Genomic DNA, 17,596 nt, shown 5'->3' with positions numbered 1-17,596 from the left:
GAATGTGCCCAGGATCCAGTGTCTGAGAGCTTTTCTCATCACCTATTTAAAAGCCTCTGAGGGCCCCAGGTTCCTCAGGGCTACCCAAGCAGAAGAGAGACAACCCACTAATGGTACTTTGTTACTGGTGGCAGTGGGCTCACAAAAGACTCTGAATAAATGCCACTGAAAGAGGACCACCATTCAAAGGGGTGGGGGCTGAGAGGGTGAACTTCAATAGGTGAATGCTTCCTTCTCTTTAGGCTCCAAAATTAAATCCTGTAATTATGGATGTTTGACTAGTGTGCACTGCTATACAGAGAAACTTTTCATTACAAGCCCAGCCCGTCGTATCAGCTTGATGCCACCTTTGATAGGCAACACATGGAGCTGCTAGAGAGAGCGAGAGAGAGAGAGAGAGAGAGAGAGAGAGACAGAGAGAGAGAGAGAGAGAGAGAGAGAGACAGAGAGAGACAGAGAGAGAGAGAGAGAGAGAGAGAGAGAGAGAGAGAGACAGAGAGAGAGAGAGAGAGAGAGAGAGAGAGAGAGAGAGAGAGAGAGAGACAGAGAGACAGAGAGACAGAGAGAGAGAGAGAGAGAGAGAGAGAGAGAGAGAGAGAGAGACAGAGAGACAGAGAGACAGAGAGAGAGAGAGAGAGACAGAGAGAGAGAGAGAGAGAGATAAAGTCGAGCAGGATGCAGAAATAAGATTACTTACAGTCAGGCCGAGGAAGAGTGTTATTGTTGAGAGGAATGGCAATCTTGGGGTCAGACTCTATTCCTGTCGAAAGAGGAACACAGACAGAAAATCTTCAGCCCCTGTGTCGAGTAAAGACTTAATTTAAAGCAGCAAAATGCTCATTAAGCCGTTTGCAGGGTCATTTTACAACATTAAGTTATTAGCCCTTTTTTAGACAGCTTTTTTTCACAAAGGTGTTTTTCCTCAGGTGTATGTACATCCATATTGATTCCACGACTTTCTAATAATGGTGTCCCAGTCTGTGTATGCCAGCGTTTCAGAAGCAAGTCACAGCAGGAGCTCCACATAGACACACAGTCAGACATGCACGCACACACAGCGCTGTGCTCCCTCGCTGGCTCAGCTTGCACCATCCCGCCTCTGTTTCTACAGCCGAAGAGAGTACAGAGAGTGGATCACTTCATCCCCCCCATTATGCCTCCCGACATTCATATTGAAGGAGAAACGTCACAGGGGCGTAAATACTGTCTGAATAGGGCCAGTGATACGATGAAATGCTTTACGATGCAATACCAATGGGTTATATCAAAAAAGCAATATAAATATATATATAAATATAAAAGCGAGTGATTATCAATTCACTGGCGTCACATAGATATATTAATTAAAAAAGTATGGGGCTCTTTACTGATTTACCTGCCAATTAGACTCAACGAGTCACTACTCCATGACTCCTCATGGCAGCTCTTATGAAATGGGTCAGGGCAACGTAAATGGAAGTTAATGGGTTAAAGAAGCAGGTAAAAGAAGAGTACAGTGAAATGTCAGACAGCAGTGCAAAGAAGTTAAGAGATGAAGTGTGAAAATGGTGACTGACACAAAATGACAGTGAACAAAAACATGAATCCTGCACATTCCTGTTTTAGGGGCATTTCATATTCTCTAGTTAATCAGATTTAGATTTACATGTTTGTCTTTCAATCTATGTAGAATCACTATATTGTGATAAAATCGTTACAGGTATGCACTGATGCATTGGTTCAACAACGGTATCAGCCTATATCGGTCCTGTTGAACAGATGTCGATGTTTATTTGTTGTGACAAATCACCTTTATGCTGACATGACATCTTGTACACCTGACTACTGATTCAGAGAAAGGGTTTTTAGGGGCAGATGAAATCAACTGTTGGACAAACTGACTTGTTTTCATTGTAAAACGAAAGATAAAGTTTGTGGCATTGTGGAGTCATGAAACAAACATCGGAAAAGGCAATCGGTAATCAGCTACCAATCAATTGTTATTTCAAACGTTGGTATCAGTATCGTTACAGATTTTCCCAATTAATGCATCTCTAAATCGTTATCGTGGGTCACGCTGCTGAAACAACACTTACTGAACATGGTAGATATTGTGCATTATCGACAGCAAGTAGTATTCATTGCTAAGAACCAGAAAGGAATACCTTGGACTTTGTAAGAGGCCAAAGAACAAAAACCTGAGATAGTTTTTAAACACAATGTCATGAGTTCCTAAAGATTCCAGTATTGAAAAGGTCGGTAAGCCAAGGTGATGATAATAAACAGCAGACACATCAATGGCTGTCCTCTACTACAAGGCTACAGGCACAATCATAAAAAAAGGGTTGACAGGTTTTTCTCAGCATACATCTCACATTACCATTACACCACCATTGAGGCATACAAAGATTTTCTTACAGCCACTAATTCCACTCATGCTCAAAATAAGATGAGTTTGTTTCCATAAGAAGTACGGCAAGAAACCTCTCGGCCATATATAATTATCTTCAGGCTGTTTGAGAATAGCACAAACTGAATACAGAACACAAAAACCTGTACATTTCTCACTGTGACTCCTTAGCTTTTAAGTTAACAACATTCTCCACAATAAAATATTACTATTTTAATTTCATCTATGCTGTCATATAAAGAAGTCCTCTACAAAGGTGGATAGGTAATAATGCTGATTAGCAAAGAAAGGCAACATTGAATAGAGTTGTACTACTTTCTTAACATGCTTTTGTTCAAACTATGACTTGATTGCTCAGATACTCACTTTTATAGCACATTTTCCTCCTTTTGAAGTTGAGCACTGTGTAGTTGTTGGCGTGTATGGTCAGATTGAGCTGCACTGTTATAACAGCCTCTCCATCCACCTTGCCTGAACAGAAGAGGTCCACTCTGAAGACTGTTGAGACACACACACGTTAGTGAGAAAACTTCCTGCAATGCAGAATTCATGGTTTTAACCTGTGGCAACAATCACCAGTTAAAGATGCATTCAGTCAGTGATTATTACAAATGAAAATATATCATTGCACTTAAAATAAATTGAGATGCCGAAGGACATATTGAGTTATCTAAAGGGCTAGCAGTTACACAATGTGAGACCATGTTTTTAGTCTTTGTACTAAGCTAGTCTGCAACTCCATTATCATGTTCTTTATCATAGTTGTGAGCAGGCCCGTCAGAAATGGCCTGGCCCCTGAAAGGCCCAGTGAATGGGCCCTCACAGGATATGATTTAAATCAATGTATAGTCCTGGAATGGCTAAAGTCATCCAAACAACTCTGACATAACTGGCATAACATTAAAGTTCACTCACTTAATTTCATTACGTCAGCAACATTATAAAAGAAGAAGAGAAGTTTGGCACAGGTCACAATTTACTAAAACAACAATAAAATGTGTGTTTTTGTTGTTTTGTATCACTGCTTATTTGGATATCACAGAAGTGTCTTTAGATTAAATGCAATATGAAGCTATGAGTTAACCAACATTAGCCAGAGTGAGCTAACATTAGCCTGCTAACACAACAATGCAGGCCACAGGCAATTACAGCTCGAGCCAAGGACAATTATGTCCGCTGCTTGCGCTTAATGGTGCATAAATATGGTGCTTTCTAATTCATAACTCCTTTGTGCGAACGCAAGCGGGAGGGGGATTTGAGGTTTGCAACCAAACAGAAGTTTGTTTTGGTTTCATGCTGTTGCTCGAGGGCAATATCTACTGGATCAAAAAGTCGCACATTCTTCCTTGAAAGAAGTGTAGATAAATGACAAATAGCAATACAACAGAAAGGGGAACAGTTGACCAACCAGAGGGAACACGGGGCACCTCCCCCTGGATGGAGATGTTGGTCCGGGGTTGGTTCATGGCAATAGGATTCTCTATGTGGAAGCCAAGCCGGTAGTCAACCTAGAAAAATCACACCAAAAACTGTCAGCATATAAATAGGAAGTAAAGTGAAAAAAACTAAAATTCCTGATGCTGATAGTGACCTTTGTCTTGGAATGCCATGTGAAGTGAAGGCTGTTGGTGTCACTGGGCACCGGCAGGGTGAAGGAGAGAGCATAATGATTCACCACATTGTCCCGCACATAAAAGAGCTCTGCATCGAGGCCTGTGTGAGGACAGAAGACAGAAAAGTTCAGGGATGTTAACTTAATATAGTTGTTATCATGAAGGAAAACACCAAACACAACATAAAAGACAACATATTTTCTAATTAAGAGAAAATCTAGCCAGCCCAAGGAAAATGGTCAAATATCCAATCAGCCTGCCAGCTTGGATTTGGAGAGTTTCCCCCACAATAAGAGAGATGGACTAACCACATCTGTTAGTACTTGAGACCTCTTAGTGCCCAAGTGGAAAACTTCAAAACGTTCAAGTGAGACAACATCCAAAATATGACCACAATTTTCTAACCAGGGAACCAAATTGTGCAGGGTAAGGGTTAAGAGGAAAGTTTTGGAATGCCTTAGATATAAAACAATTTTTAACTTAACTATGAAACATCCACTCTGTGCAAACATTCACACGTCATCATAAGCTTAGGGACTGCTTAAGTACATGAACATTGGAGAGCTATACAAATTCATTTGTTTCTTCACGTAAAAAAAAAAAAAAAAATCAAGCTTCAGAAAGTCTTTCCATTGGGTTCCTGCTGCATCAAAAAGTGTGCTGTTGAAATCCCCGACTCTGGCCTGGGGCAGTGCTATCAGTCCTTGAAAGCGTCTGTGTGGCAGAGCCGGGTCTGTCTATCAGTCTCCAAGTATCTAGTTTAAAGGGAGGGGAAGAATGTGCCCAGGCTCCCCCCAATACCCTGGGGCTGTCTAAGAGCTGCAGCTCTTAGACCGCTCTCACATTGGCTCAATTAAAAACATTCTCAGGCATTTACCAACTTAAAGAGGGGATGGGTGTTACGTAAACTGCTGCCTTACCAAGCACACAGAGTAAGAGAGCTGACTTTTATATCCATTATTTAGTGCAAGCTGTTTCTTGTTCATTCCAGTAAAATACTAAACAAATAAAACTAAGATCTATGAATGTACATTACTTTTATGTGAATAAATATATTGTCAACTTTACATCATTGTTACCACTTATGTGGTTGGCTATCTTAATTACACACACTGTAACCAAAAGATCAAAATCCGAATTAGGGCTTTCAATCCTCGTCTATGATCACATCCAAACTGTGTTCTTGTAATTTTCAAATTTTCTTCAAATTTGTATGCTCAAATCTAATAATTAATATTTAATATGCATGTACATATCTTATTCTTTGTACAGTTTCCAATGCAATTATCAGTATGTAGTTACACATTTTGTTCACTTGAAGAAATCCAACATTAAAGCAACATTAAGCCTAGTTGCCTCATAGCGTGCTGGAGCAATGATTCATTAAAGGTTCTTTAGTAATGTTTTCCTCATTTTATTGCCATAAACTTCGCTCTGAGTTTTATAGTTTTATAGTGTTTAGTGCGCTTAGTCTCTGCTGGTAATGTACCAAAGGCCTCGTAGCATTGCCTTCTGAATGACTCTGCATGGGAATATTGGCGCATAATCCAGATAAAGACTCTATTGTGATTCCAGATCAATAAATAACGAGTTATCACTTAACTCCAAACATCACAAACAAGAAGGTTTGGCAGGAAAAAAAGACAATAAGGCAAACGTGTTAGCAAAGAGTGGCTTAGTTACACATTATGAAGGAACATCCACTTGGCCATTTATTTAAATATTCGTTTGTATACATGCATGATTTAATGTTATCATTTACTTTATTTATTTATTTATTTTACCTAGTCCTCAGGGGAACATTGAGCAAAATATCTGCCTTAAGTTTGACTATTTTCACATGACTATTCTTGTTTTGTTATCTCGTAAGAGCAGGTTCATACTGTTACTTACGCTTTAAATAAGACACAGGAACACAGAAATCAGGAAGTCTAGGCACAGGCTCTTATGTGAATATACATGTACACACAACAGATGGACCCAAGGCCACACAGTTACGTTCTGTAATAATTGCCTCTCTTAAGCTCAACTCTGTGTACTTCTCTTGTCTCAACACATGGCCACACTGCGTTGATGCCAATTAAAGCATGCAACCAGGCATAAAGGCCCAAAGACCCTCCCACAACATCTCAGCCATTGACTTAAACACAACTACAGTAGTTCACAACTGGAATGTAAAGGAATAGCAACAAGAGCTCGACTGTGTACATAAAGTGAGAACAGGGAATAAGTGGTTCTTAAGGTTAAGGAATTTGAAAGGAATGGAAAAGCAGCATAACTTGAATGTGTTCTTAAACAAGATCCTTATAAGTAAGTGTTTGTTCACAACAACATACTAAGAGCTCCCCTTCATCACTTCCTTGTAGCCAGTACAGATGCAAACATCGAATGCTTTCAGCTTCTTTCAACACTAATGGAAAATAACATCATCATTCGGAATTCCAGTGTGATAACTTGGCAGCCTGTTATGTTTCGAGGGATTATTTCCTGCTGGACATTTCCATTTCTCTCTCTGTTGGTGTCAAGTGATTAACAACAACAGCCAGCACACAACACACTGATCTTAAAACACATTCAACTGCAGCACGCTTCAGCACAAACACTTTACAATGGCACAACGGATCAAAACAAAAGCCTCACGTTTAGGTAATAGATCTAGTATTTTCATCATTTTTAATCATAGATAATGAGATATATGACACAAAACTTTGTTGTTGAAATAGTGATAAAATACAAACACTCCATTAGTTATTCTTAAATCATACTTATACCTGCCAGAGCCTGATTCGTCTTCAGTATGAACCATTTCACAAGAATTGGCCAAACCAAGATGTCAGTTAGATCCTCTATCAAGAAGCACATACCAATGTGTCTAACTATGTTTGGATAAAACAAGGTGTCATTGATGCATTGTTTGGTCCACAGTCACATGCCAACTGTTTCAGTCAGTGCTACGGTAAACTGTTTATTCCTGTCATGCATGATGACATATTGTGGTATTGTTGATTGAAAATGAAGGTCAAAGTCATTTTTGTATATCAGACGATCAAACTATACAAAATCAACAATCACACCACAGCGCTAAAACCTGGTCAGTGTTTTACTGGTTTCTGTTACTCCGGACGATGTTGGTCCTTTTCTTAGTTCAACAAACTGTAACAGCCACGTGGGTTTAAAAAGTAGCATCTGTTTAGTGTGTGGATCTTTTCAAAGCCAATTCAAAAAGCACATGTAGGTATAAAAAAAACAAAATAGGGACCCTTCAATGACTTCTCATGATTTAACTTCTTAAATTAAGAGGTATATTCCACCATTATAACTCAAGCAGTTAGAACGCTTTATCCTCTGCTTTAAGAGGAATTTGAATATTTTAACCTGCGCCCAATTTGAATCTAAATACAGGTCTAAAAGGCCTTGTCCTACAGCAATGTTGAAGCTTGTCAGTGGCAAAAATGAGCACTTTCAGTGGACTTGCCAGCCAAACCACTGAAACCAGTGTCATCATATATAGGCAGATTAACATACTTGTCATACTCTGGCTGATTTTGCAATAACTCAGCAGACTATTGTTACTTAACCTTTGTCTATCATCGTTTTCAGTCAGGTGCCAACTAGAGGTCAGACACAGCCTTTTAATATACGATTTTGAGATCTACTTCAGGATCATGCCATTGTTCAAAAAACATCTCTGTGTTGAAAAAAAGATTCCCAGAAATACAAAAACACTAGCTTCAACAGAAATCGAAACAAAAGTAATAACATGTTCTCATTCAAAAACACCCAGCTGACATTCCTAGAGTACCAACACATTACACCTAGGAATTTTTCCTATTCACACAGTCCTCTGATGATGGCTGCGAAGCAGCTTTACTGGAGTATGATTTAGTTTCTTTCTCCAAGACATATAAACACTTCTTTCAACAGTAGCCATTCCTCCTCCGGCATTTTTCATACTGGTGAAGACACTGACATAGAGGAAGATACTTGTAGATAAAACCATATTCAAAATCACTATAAATGTATTAAAAAGAAAAATTATTTCTTTCATGTTAGGATGTCATAATAAAACTGTAAATCATAAACAAATCAGGATCATTAAAGCAAATCTAAATCTAGTCTAAACATTTTGGGGCTCTGCAGGTCTTTGAGTCAACATGCAGTTTTTCCTCTGCGAGCTGCTGATCACATTGCAGACTTTGAACAAGGAGAACAAAAGGTGGCCATGACCAGGTGGTAAGGTCCAGGATGGATAACAAAGACCCTCTTGTGCACACAGTCAACACTATACCTCCCAAAGTCTTCATCCCTGAGTGCTCAGGAGATAAACGCCCCCCTTAGTGTTCACTGGAAGATACTGGTCACATTAAACAAGGAAGGAGAAAATGAGGGCCCGCGTGAAACTCTATCAAGTGGAAACTCCAAACAAATCCTCAGACATGAATGAGACAGGAGAAGGGAGAATAATGTAGGCAGGATCTCGAGATTTAAGATATCAGACACGCTGGTAAAACTATTAACTGGACAGAACTGTGACTAAAAAGACATGAAGCTAAAATCTTAATGGATTGAACATGCAAAGCAGCTGCCTCACGCTCCTCACTGTAAATTTGCCAATCAGAAAGACACAATAATGGCTAACTGGATGAATTTACAAGCTTATGTTTAAATGCAGGATGTTTAATGTCCAAAAGCATAAATGGAAATACTTTGTAGTGCACATAAAAAGTGCATGATAGCTTTTTTCCAGAAAATCTGATTTTGGCTCTCTTCTCAAAACAGATTCCCTCTGCTTCAGTAACATCCACTCTCACACAAGGAACTGGGTTAACAATGTCAGCAGGAAATCACCTGACATGCCATCCCATCTCACAGTCAGCTCTCAGAGATGTAGGGCACTTGTGAGAGTTGTTTTGCTGTAACTACTTATCCAGGTAATAAAGTCTGCAGGAGTGGGGGCTGAAAGTCTGGGTTGTCCTTCAGTTTGAACCTTCACCATACAACCTCTTTCTGGAACAGTCTGCATCTGAATTAAGCTGGGACAGCCACTCTGGTTCACAATGACAAATAAGTTAACATTCAGGACAGATGTCCAAGAGTAAAAGTGTTGTCTTGGTCTAGTTCCCTGAAAACTCCATTTAGCAGTATATCAGTCCCTCCAGGGTTTTGCAGGCGTATTACATGATTGTTGTGGCCTAAAATACATGATTTTGTGGCAGTCTGTTAGAATAAAGGAATGGTCAAACTTGTGAAAAAGGTGCAGAGATTGGCCAAATAAAAGAAAGTTGCCATGTTGTGAAAATGGAGCAGGGGTTTGTTGAATTTCCTGGACCATAACAGCGCAATTTCTTTACCAGATTTTATTTTGTTAATAACAGCACAGCACGTCGCATATTATTATTCATTCAGCTCTTGTGTACATTCATAAAAATTAAAGTAGATATCTTTGCAGCTTTTTGCCAAACCCCTCATCAGTTGGCTTTATCTTCAATGTATGAAGGTGCAACATTAGCTGGGTTAGCACTGTGAGCTAGCAGGCCTCTAATAAGGGATCTCCTGCTTCCTGTCACTTATGACCTTTTCTCTGTTGAACCAGAGCTAATATTGTTGCACAAACAGTGTCTTAACAAAAAGTCAGCTTCAAACAATTGTATCTCATTCAGTTAGGACATGTTTACAGCTGCTCTTACGTGTGCTGTGGCTTGCTCAATTTTGTATCCCATCCACGTTTTATTTACCTGGCTTGCTGCTTCCCTTTTATGCTAGAGGAAGGGCATCTATTAGTTGTTGACAGTGTTCATAGACTTCTTTTAAGACAGACTCTTGACAGCTCAGACTGAGATTGCATGGCCAACTTGAACCAAACGGAGGAGAAGACAACACGATACAGAACTAAACATCCTCACCAAAGAAAACTACCAGGCTTCAACAATTAGGCTGCAACAGCTACAACATTTTAGACCTGGAAAAAAAAACACATTAAGTCACCATCAGTGTGGTTTTCTTTGACTTTCTTCAAAGAAACCATGCATCATTTTCTCTCTCTAATTCCATGGAGAGCCCCGGGGCAGACGAAGATGAAGGCAGGGTGAGGAAACTGAGCAAGTCTGTCCTCCACTGATGTCCCTTTATAGGCACCTCGTTGATGGTTACATGTTGCCAAAGGGGCTCCTTCGTTTGCTCAACAAATATCAAATGGTTTAGTGAGAAAATGATTAGCTGTTTGAGGCAGAATGATTTGATCTTAAGGAGGTCTCCGGCACGCCATCCACCTCATCTATTTTTGGATGCTGGGTTGCATGGGCAACTTTGTGAGTGCAGGGTTTAGGAAGGTGGGCTGTGCAAGGTCAAATATTTTGGTGTTTTAAACGGTATGTTTGTCTACAAAAGAATGTTCTATTTAGGAAATCCTACAGAAATTGGCTTTAAATATATCTGATTTCGACATCTCCTGCTCCTGAAATTTCTGTATTTCCAAAAACACTGCGAAAAGCAGAATTTTCAAGATGACATCTATCTGATAAAGATTTTGTAAATTTGACACAAAATAGGAAAACTCCTGCAAAGCAGCGGCCCATCTTTTGTCCAAGAGCCTCAGCTTTCAGACAAAAGATGTGAAAGCGGGGGCTCCCCTATTCAACCATGCACAGGATCCTTGGAGAGTGGCATGAAGGAAATGAATACTGCTGCCAATCACTCCTCACTGTTCACAGGCTCTTTTTCAAAGCCCCTGCTTGCCTTTCAGCTCTTTGGAGGAGGGGGAGAGGTAGGCGGGTTAGCTGGTCAACATGCACTTGGCCTTTCAGAATTCAAGGCAATTTTGCACACTTGCCCCAGAGTTTCATAAGACCCTGGTTATTTTGATTTTTGCATGCTGAGCCAGAGGGGTAAGCCAAAAATGGCCAACTCAATTGATCTAAAAAAAACAAAAAACAACCACATATAGCTAGAATTTCCAGAATGAATTTTTTTTTTAAAGAGTACAACATTTGAAGACCTTGTTACACCAAATGGAGTTTATCTGATTGAAATTTGTGACTGCACAGTGCATGATTCTTTCTCAAAGCTAAGCATTGGAAGACCTGGAGATTTGAATAGGGAACTGCATATTTTGTCTATACAATACTGATTTTGGTCACTTTGCTTTGTTTGGAAAAGCCAAGCACTGCTTCAGTATGCAGAAAAAACGGTGACACTGTTTAGTGTGCCATGCAAGACTAGAAAACAGACTCTTAAGTGCTGACTTTCCATCAAGAAGGATTCCTCAGAGCAATGTGTTTGGGATCAAGTCGAGCTATGAATAATCCATGGAAAACTAGGCTCAAAAAGATCATTATTACAGCTGACAGCAAGTGAATACACAGAGTAGAGCACTTATTTTTATTTTAACCATCATAAATTATCACATGGATGGCCAGAATTCCAGGAAAAATGAAACGAACGAACACTAAAGGCTGTAAAATGAATGTCATAGGTCGAGTCATGGTCTTCATGACTGCTCAGAGATCACTTTGATGCAGTGTCTCCCAGGCAATCATCTCTAAACATTCAGTGTTTCTGTTACATTTGTAAAAAAAAATTGTGGATTCTTCCCTGCTTGATAAACTGGTGCACTTGCAAACATGTCCTGTTACTTTGTATAGCAGCAGGACAGGGGGGGCTCTGTTGAAGGGACAGAGGGGGCAATAAGGGTAGGGCAGGGACTCAGCTTTCACCCAGGTGAACGTCAGAAAACTTTGAGGATGTATGATCATCTTACCTTCATCAATCTCATCCACCATGACTGACATTGCTTCTGCTGATAGAGTCACTGTCTGATTTTATAGCTTTAAAAACATTTTAAGATCCAGGTCACCAACAAATAAACTGTATCAAAAAAGAATTGTTAAGAAGAATTGATGAATCAATCTATACCAAACATAGTATTATTGCACTCTAAGAGTCCGCGTGGTGAACAAAAGCTGCCTCTGTATCATAAATGTTTCAGAGAAATATCTTTAAAAGAAGCTAATAGAATATATGGTAAAATAATAGGAAACGGCTGCAATTTCTTCACGTAAGAGGCTCAGCCAAAATGCATATCCTGCCGCTGGATATGTGCCGGATGTGCAGGACATGTGTCAGAGACAAACCATAAAGGATATTTGTCAGTCATGTGTCAAAGACAAAAACATGCCCTCTGTAGGAACATGTGAGCTGAGCAGAGACATGGCTCAGGACAGAGAAACACCTAAAAGATGTTAAAGGCTCTGCTGAAATAAAGTTTACATGAATTATGTAAATGCCTTCCTTTTGGAGGAGAACGGGTCATTACTGAACAACTTTCAAAATGAAAGGCCCTATCCAACCCCAGTCCTTTGGATTGAACTTGCCAGCACAATTCAAACCCATTACGAGAGTTTTGGGACATAGCTGATACAGGAGCTGACAGGAGGAGGGAATGAGACAGTTCACTACATGTTAGTCGTATGCAAAAACAATCAGGGATGCCACCTGTAGTTCAACCATAGACAAATACACTGAGCAATTGCAAATCCCATTTCAATTCAGACATGACGCTTTCCTGTTCCCTAGCAGCCCTTTGAGAGTCGGGTTGTTGGTTAAAGTTATCAAAATGAATTCTGAATGGAGACTCCATATGTTCAGAGAGCAGTACGACCCCAGCAAGACTACAGGAGTTGATTTTGGCACTCTTTCCTCGTACAAAAATGTCTCTGTGCTAAGTTCACTAATACAAATGTATGGCTGTATTGTGAACATAATTAATGGAAATATACCACGCTCTACTACTTAACCACCACTCACTCTTAGGGAGGCAGTCAGGTGAGGGTGAATAGCTGTAACTCTAGGAACCTTTTCAAATATTATAGTACTGACAGACAGGTACTAGTTTAGTACAGGGCTCTATAAAATTCTACATCCACAGGGGGTGTATGTCTCTATACATCTAAAAAACATTTTCATTTCAACATGAACAATGATTAAGTCCTACCTGATGTCAGCAAAAGTAAGACATTTTGACTTGTCACAGCACAGATGATACTAATAACATTAATGAGGAACCTCTTCTACTCAAGGAAGTCAAGAAGTGAGCCTTCACAATACTAGTAAACTTCAATTAAAGCAAGTACAGCCATCCTTCATTCATGTATCCATATTTTCCAATACCCTGAAAAGTCTAAATGCATCCCATGCACAAGTCACCATGTAAATGCTGGCTCAATGGACAGTAACATGGAATAGAGCCATCATTAATGTTATTCATTTCACCTGTGCATCACGTGCCATGACAAGTCAAATCTGAGAATAGCATAATGGAGTCCTGTCAGCCCTTTTGTTTGATCCTCAGAGGTCTATATGCCACGTTAAAATCTAAAAATGTGTATGGTCTGAACTACAGGCTCGGAAAAAACACACTTTCCCTAATTAAAAATAAAGAAAACACACTACACAAATATAAACATCCTCAAATATACTGTTGCATTCTTTAGCGTAAAGCTTGGATAGCCAGAACTGGTTGACCGGATACTCCTATGTCAAATATAAGATTCTCTGGAAACTCCCAACATTGTTAAGAGACACAAGCCCATTGTGGTTAAGGGAACATTTTTAGGCGATTACATGACTTTTTTTTTGTAAACAGGAAGTCATCTGCATGTATGTATGTAAAACATGTGTGCATACAGGGCTGGTAGCAGCTTATGAACCAATAAATGCCTGAAAAACAGAGAGCTAACTCAAGGAACAAGTTTTAAAACCAAAAACCCTGAGAGCTGAAATCAGGTCATTCATCTTGATGCGTTTGCCCCCCTTGGTTTGTTTTCAACTCATAGACATGTACATATAAACTGTATTTTAACACATTATTAAGATAACTGATGAGTTGGAGGTTGTATCAATGGTCTTGCTTGGGTAAGAAAATGGATCTGCATCGGCACATAGTCAAGTAAGCTATCCCTCAACTGGTGCCACTTTCACCTCCATGCAGCAGCGTCTTCCTCCCCTACAGTTGCCACTACATCATGGAAGTTTCTGTCCACAAAATATTTTTGGTTTGCACACTAAGTTGTCGAAAATTAAGAGATTTCTCCAAACAACCAGACAAGGTCTCAGTAAAACCACAAAAGAGGCCCTGGTCTGGCAACAGAGGATTAACTATAGCGTGATGGAGAAGAAGAGGAACCAAAATGGACAGAGTCAGCCTACGGTCCAACACCAAGGAAATTATAGAGTGGTGAAAAAGGGCTGAACGTTTTTTTTTAAAACGGTACATTGACTTATACTTTGATGCATTTGTCAAAATCCCAAAGGCCAAAATTATCCAGTAAACCGGATAACATATTTTAAAGCATCACACCATCTTGTTAATGATTGAGCTCAACCATAAAAATAAACCTAAACATAGTGATGGAAGAATACATCAGAGAGAGAGAACGCCCTGATAAAAACCTGCACACACCTGACTCTCCTCGACAAAAGGACAACAGAAACTAAACTGCTGAGTCGTACTGAACCCCATCTGATGCAAAAACGCTGAGTCCAATGATAGCATGAGGATACGTGTATTTACAGCGGCCCATTAGTCAATTTGAGAAGCTGCAGTCTCAGCTTCCTCCCTCCACAAAGACATTACGCACTAACACTTCTACCCGCTCATTAAGCTGTACAGTGGCACTCAAATGGCAAATGACTGGTTTCAAACTACAGCCTCCAGACATCTTCAGTAAACCCTAAATTAACAACTTAAGACCAATCTATAGACTTGCTAGAGCTTGGCAGCAAGAAACAAAGATAATAGTCGGTTCACAGCTGAATTGTGGGATAAAAAAAGCTGAAAATCTGTCTCTTTCTCAGGTCTCACACGTTCAGAGTGGATCAGAGTCAGCTTGATTGCCAAACACTGTTTGTGTACACATGCAGAGAACATGACTCCTGTTTTAGAAAGCTCTCACTGTACTTACACAAAAATACACAAAACATGAAGCTGAAGAAAGAAAGAGAAACGAGAAGATGGAAATATTCTGTACACAGACAGAATGTGATTACTCCAAGTCCTTTATTACATCTGAAATCAGTTTTCTTGTATTGACTTTGGCATGTCAATCTAATCTCTTTAATACATTAGGTTGTCTTTCAGTTTTGGATTTGTCAGTATGGACTAGGTAGGCAGCAAATGAATTGCCCTTCTGTGACCAATTCAGTTGAACGGAACTGAAAAAGGTGACGTGTAAATAAATACACAGTATAAATACACAAAACACACTAGTGACAAGCAACACAAGAAGGACGTTTATGAAAACAGAAAGCGTTTCATAGACACTTTTTAAAAATGCAATACTACAGAGTAAATCTTTGTATGGTTAAATGATGGCTTCATATGGCCATGTTGGATCCAAATACCAAACATGGACCAGATCATACTCATTCTCTGCATCTTCTGAGGCTGTAAAATTAACTCCCAACAATACTGACAACAAAGTGGACCAAACTCGCCCCCCACTCGCCCCCCTGTAGTCCACTTCATGTAACCAAACGCTGACACTTGACCACAAAAATCCCATACTGTTTTTATTTGAATGTATGGTTTAGTCACTTCCTCCTTTCCACTATTCCTGGTGACACATCAGCATACCACCCAGAGGTGGAAACACAACACAGCTGTGAGGCTGCTTCAAGCTTCAATCAGTTGTCTCTATAAAGCAGTGTTGTACACAAGACGCTTAAGATAAAAAATAAAATCTTAAATGGACAGGTCATTTGTTAGTGAAGTATATTGATATAACACTGACTCAAAGCCTCTACGTCTGTCTTATATGTTTTATTAACAATCATTATCCGGCCCTTTGACACTCCCTCTGCATTTGATGCTGTGATCTTTTGCACTTTTGTCTTGGTTTTGGAAATTCCTGCACAAACTATGTGGATAATATTGATATATTTTGGTTCCTGACTTTCTATTATATATTGTACAACGTCCAATAATCAGACACCTGCCTTCAAAACACTACAGACAAGGTGGGGAACTCTGATGAAGTGGAACAGGTCAAAAATAGCATGACAAAACTTCTCTGATTATTTTCCTCAATAAACATGAATAGCCTACATGTGACAAATTGTCCCCTGATTGATTCAAGTCCAGTCTTACAATCCAGATTCAAAACTGTAGTCAAATGTTATCAAAAGAGTACACATACAACCTCACTCTGTATTCAACAAGTAAATACCAGCCAGGCTTTCTTCAAATTAACAAAACTACAAGGAGGTCATTCAGTATTTTTGCTGTAAATGCATTTTATTGTTGTGCTATTTTTTTGGGTATTTGCCTGGTTTGTATATTCTGTGTTGTCATGTGTGTGTTTTGTACGATATGGCAATAATAAAAGTTGTTGAACTTCTCCAGTTTAACTCTTAAACTATCGGAAATGCAAAATGTAGTTTAATTCCCATGTTAGTTCCCTGGTCAACAACACTTGTCATAATTGACCTTTTCTAGTTTGAAGCAGTATGGCTGCCGCTTGGACGAAGTCGGAACAAGTGGTAAAACTTTAGAAAAGTTTAGTTCAGTTTGAAATAAAATAAATAAATATGAGAGTGGTTTACTGGCACAGGTTTATCACATCAGATAACTAAGACAGACAGATGAAGTTTGAGGACAGCAGCTGTCTTTACGTCCAGGCCTTCTTACCTAAAAGCTTCTTCACCTCCTCCACACTCATGTATATGTTGACACTGGGCTGGTTATTGTTGTTGTTGTTGTTGACGCCTGAAGGACTGCTCGGGCTGGCCAGACAACCTGCACCCTCCAGCAGCAGCAGGAAGAAGAAGCCCCCGAGCCTCCACAGCACCGAGTGTGGCCAACCTCGGGACTCAGGCGGGCTGCCAGAGCCGGGAATCAGCCCCAACATAGCAGTGGTCGTCTGGTTGTTCTCCTCGTTGTTCCCTATGGGGCGAATTCGTTCTCATCCGTATCTAAAGTTAATCCCGAGTGGCAACATTACGAGTAACTTTAGCCTTAACTCCTTCTCGACTAGCTTTGTTTGGGTTTTTTTTTATGTCTTTTCTCGCCAGCCGAGAAAGGCTAAGTTAGCCGGAGCAGGCTAACTTTCGTCGGGTCGTGCTAACTGTTAACCGTCAGATGTTGGACATTGGAGCGATCGTGAGATTTACGACGTTTTCCCGGTATTTAAATCACACACCGCCACCATGTCGCCGCGTTACAGCCGCGTCTTTAAATGAAGGCGAAGAGGAAAGAAAAGTGTCCCAAAGTAGCAAACTGGCTAATACATCCAGCTCCCTCCCTCCATGGTCTGTCCTCCCGTTGCTTTTTCCTCACTATCTCAGTTTTCAGGGGGGGGGGGGGGGGGGGGCTCACTGCTCTGACTTCAGGACTGGAATGCTGCCTTCAGGTGCTATCGGAAAAATAGACACACCATTACGAACGAAAAAAAAGGATACAACCAGATTAATTGTATCTCAAGCACCAAGACCAGTGGTGTAGTGGTGGCTGAAGAAGTGGGCGTACTCTTAATTTCCCCCCCAAATGTTTTTTAAGGTGACCCATCCAGCAGAGGAAAAACGACCTTTATTATAAACAGTG

At 40.0% G+C, this 17,596-nt stretch overlaps 1 protein-coding gene across 3 annotated transcripts in view; it reads right to left on the bottom strand.

Annotated features, from left to right (window-relative positions):
• Positions 1-17,339, bottom strand: part of ryk (receptor like tyrosine kinase) — a 40,619-nt gene extending 23,280 nt beyond the window's left edge. For 2 of the 3 annotated variants that reach the window (XM_029277040.2, XM_020632759.3), the window contains exons 1-5: positions 16,685-17,339; positions 3,981-4,102; positions 3,798-3,897; positions 2,756-2,887; positions 698-760 (exon numbers count right to left, since the gene is read on the bottom strand). In XM_029277040.2, coding sequence (XP_029132873.2) covers positions 698-760; positions 2,756-2,887; positions 3,798-3,897; positions 3,981-4,102; positions 16,685-16,904 — 637 coding nt within the window. In that variant the 5' untranslated portion in view covers positions 16,905-17,339. The remainder of the gene's footprint in view (positions 1-697; positions 761-2,755; positions 2,888-3,797; positions 3,898-3,980; positions 4,103-16,684) is intronic. The other variant, XM_020632750.3, reaches the window with a different exon arrangement.
• Positions 17,340-17,596: the final 257 nt, after the last annotated feature.

This window comes from Labrus bergylta, chromosome 6, assembly GCF_963930695.1.
Source record: "Labrus bergylta chromosome 6, fLabBer1.1, whole genome shotgun sequence".
NCBI classification, from domain to species: domain Eukaryota; kingdom Metazoa; phylum Chordata; class Actinopteri; order Labriformes; family Labridae; genus Labrus; species Labrus bergylta.
Note: the sequence above shows the minus strand (reverse complement) of the source record. Positions and strands in the feature narration are given on the sequence as shown.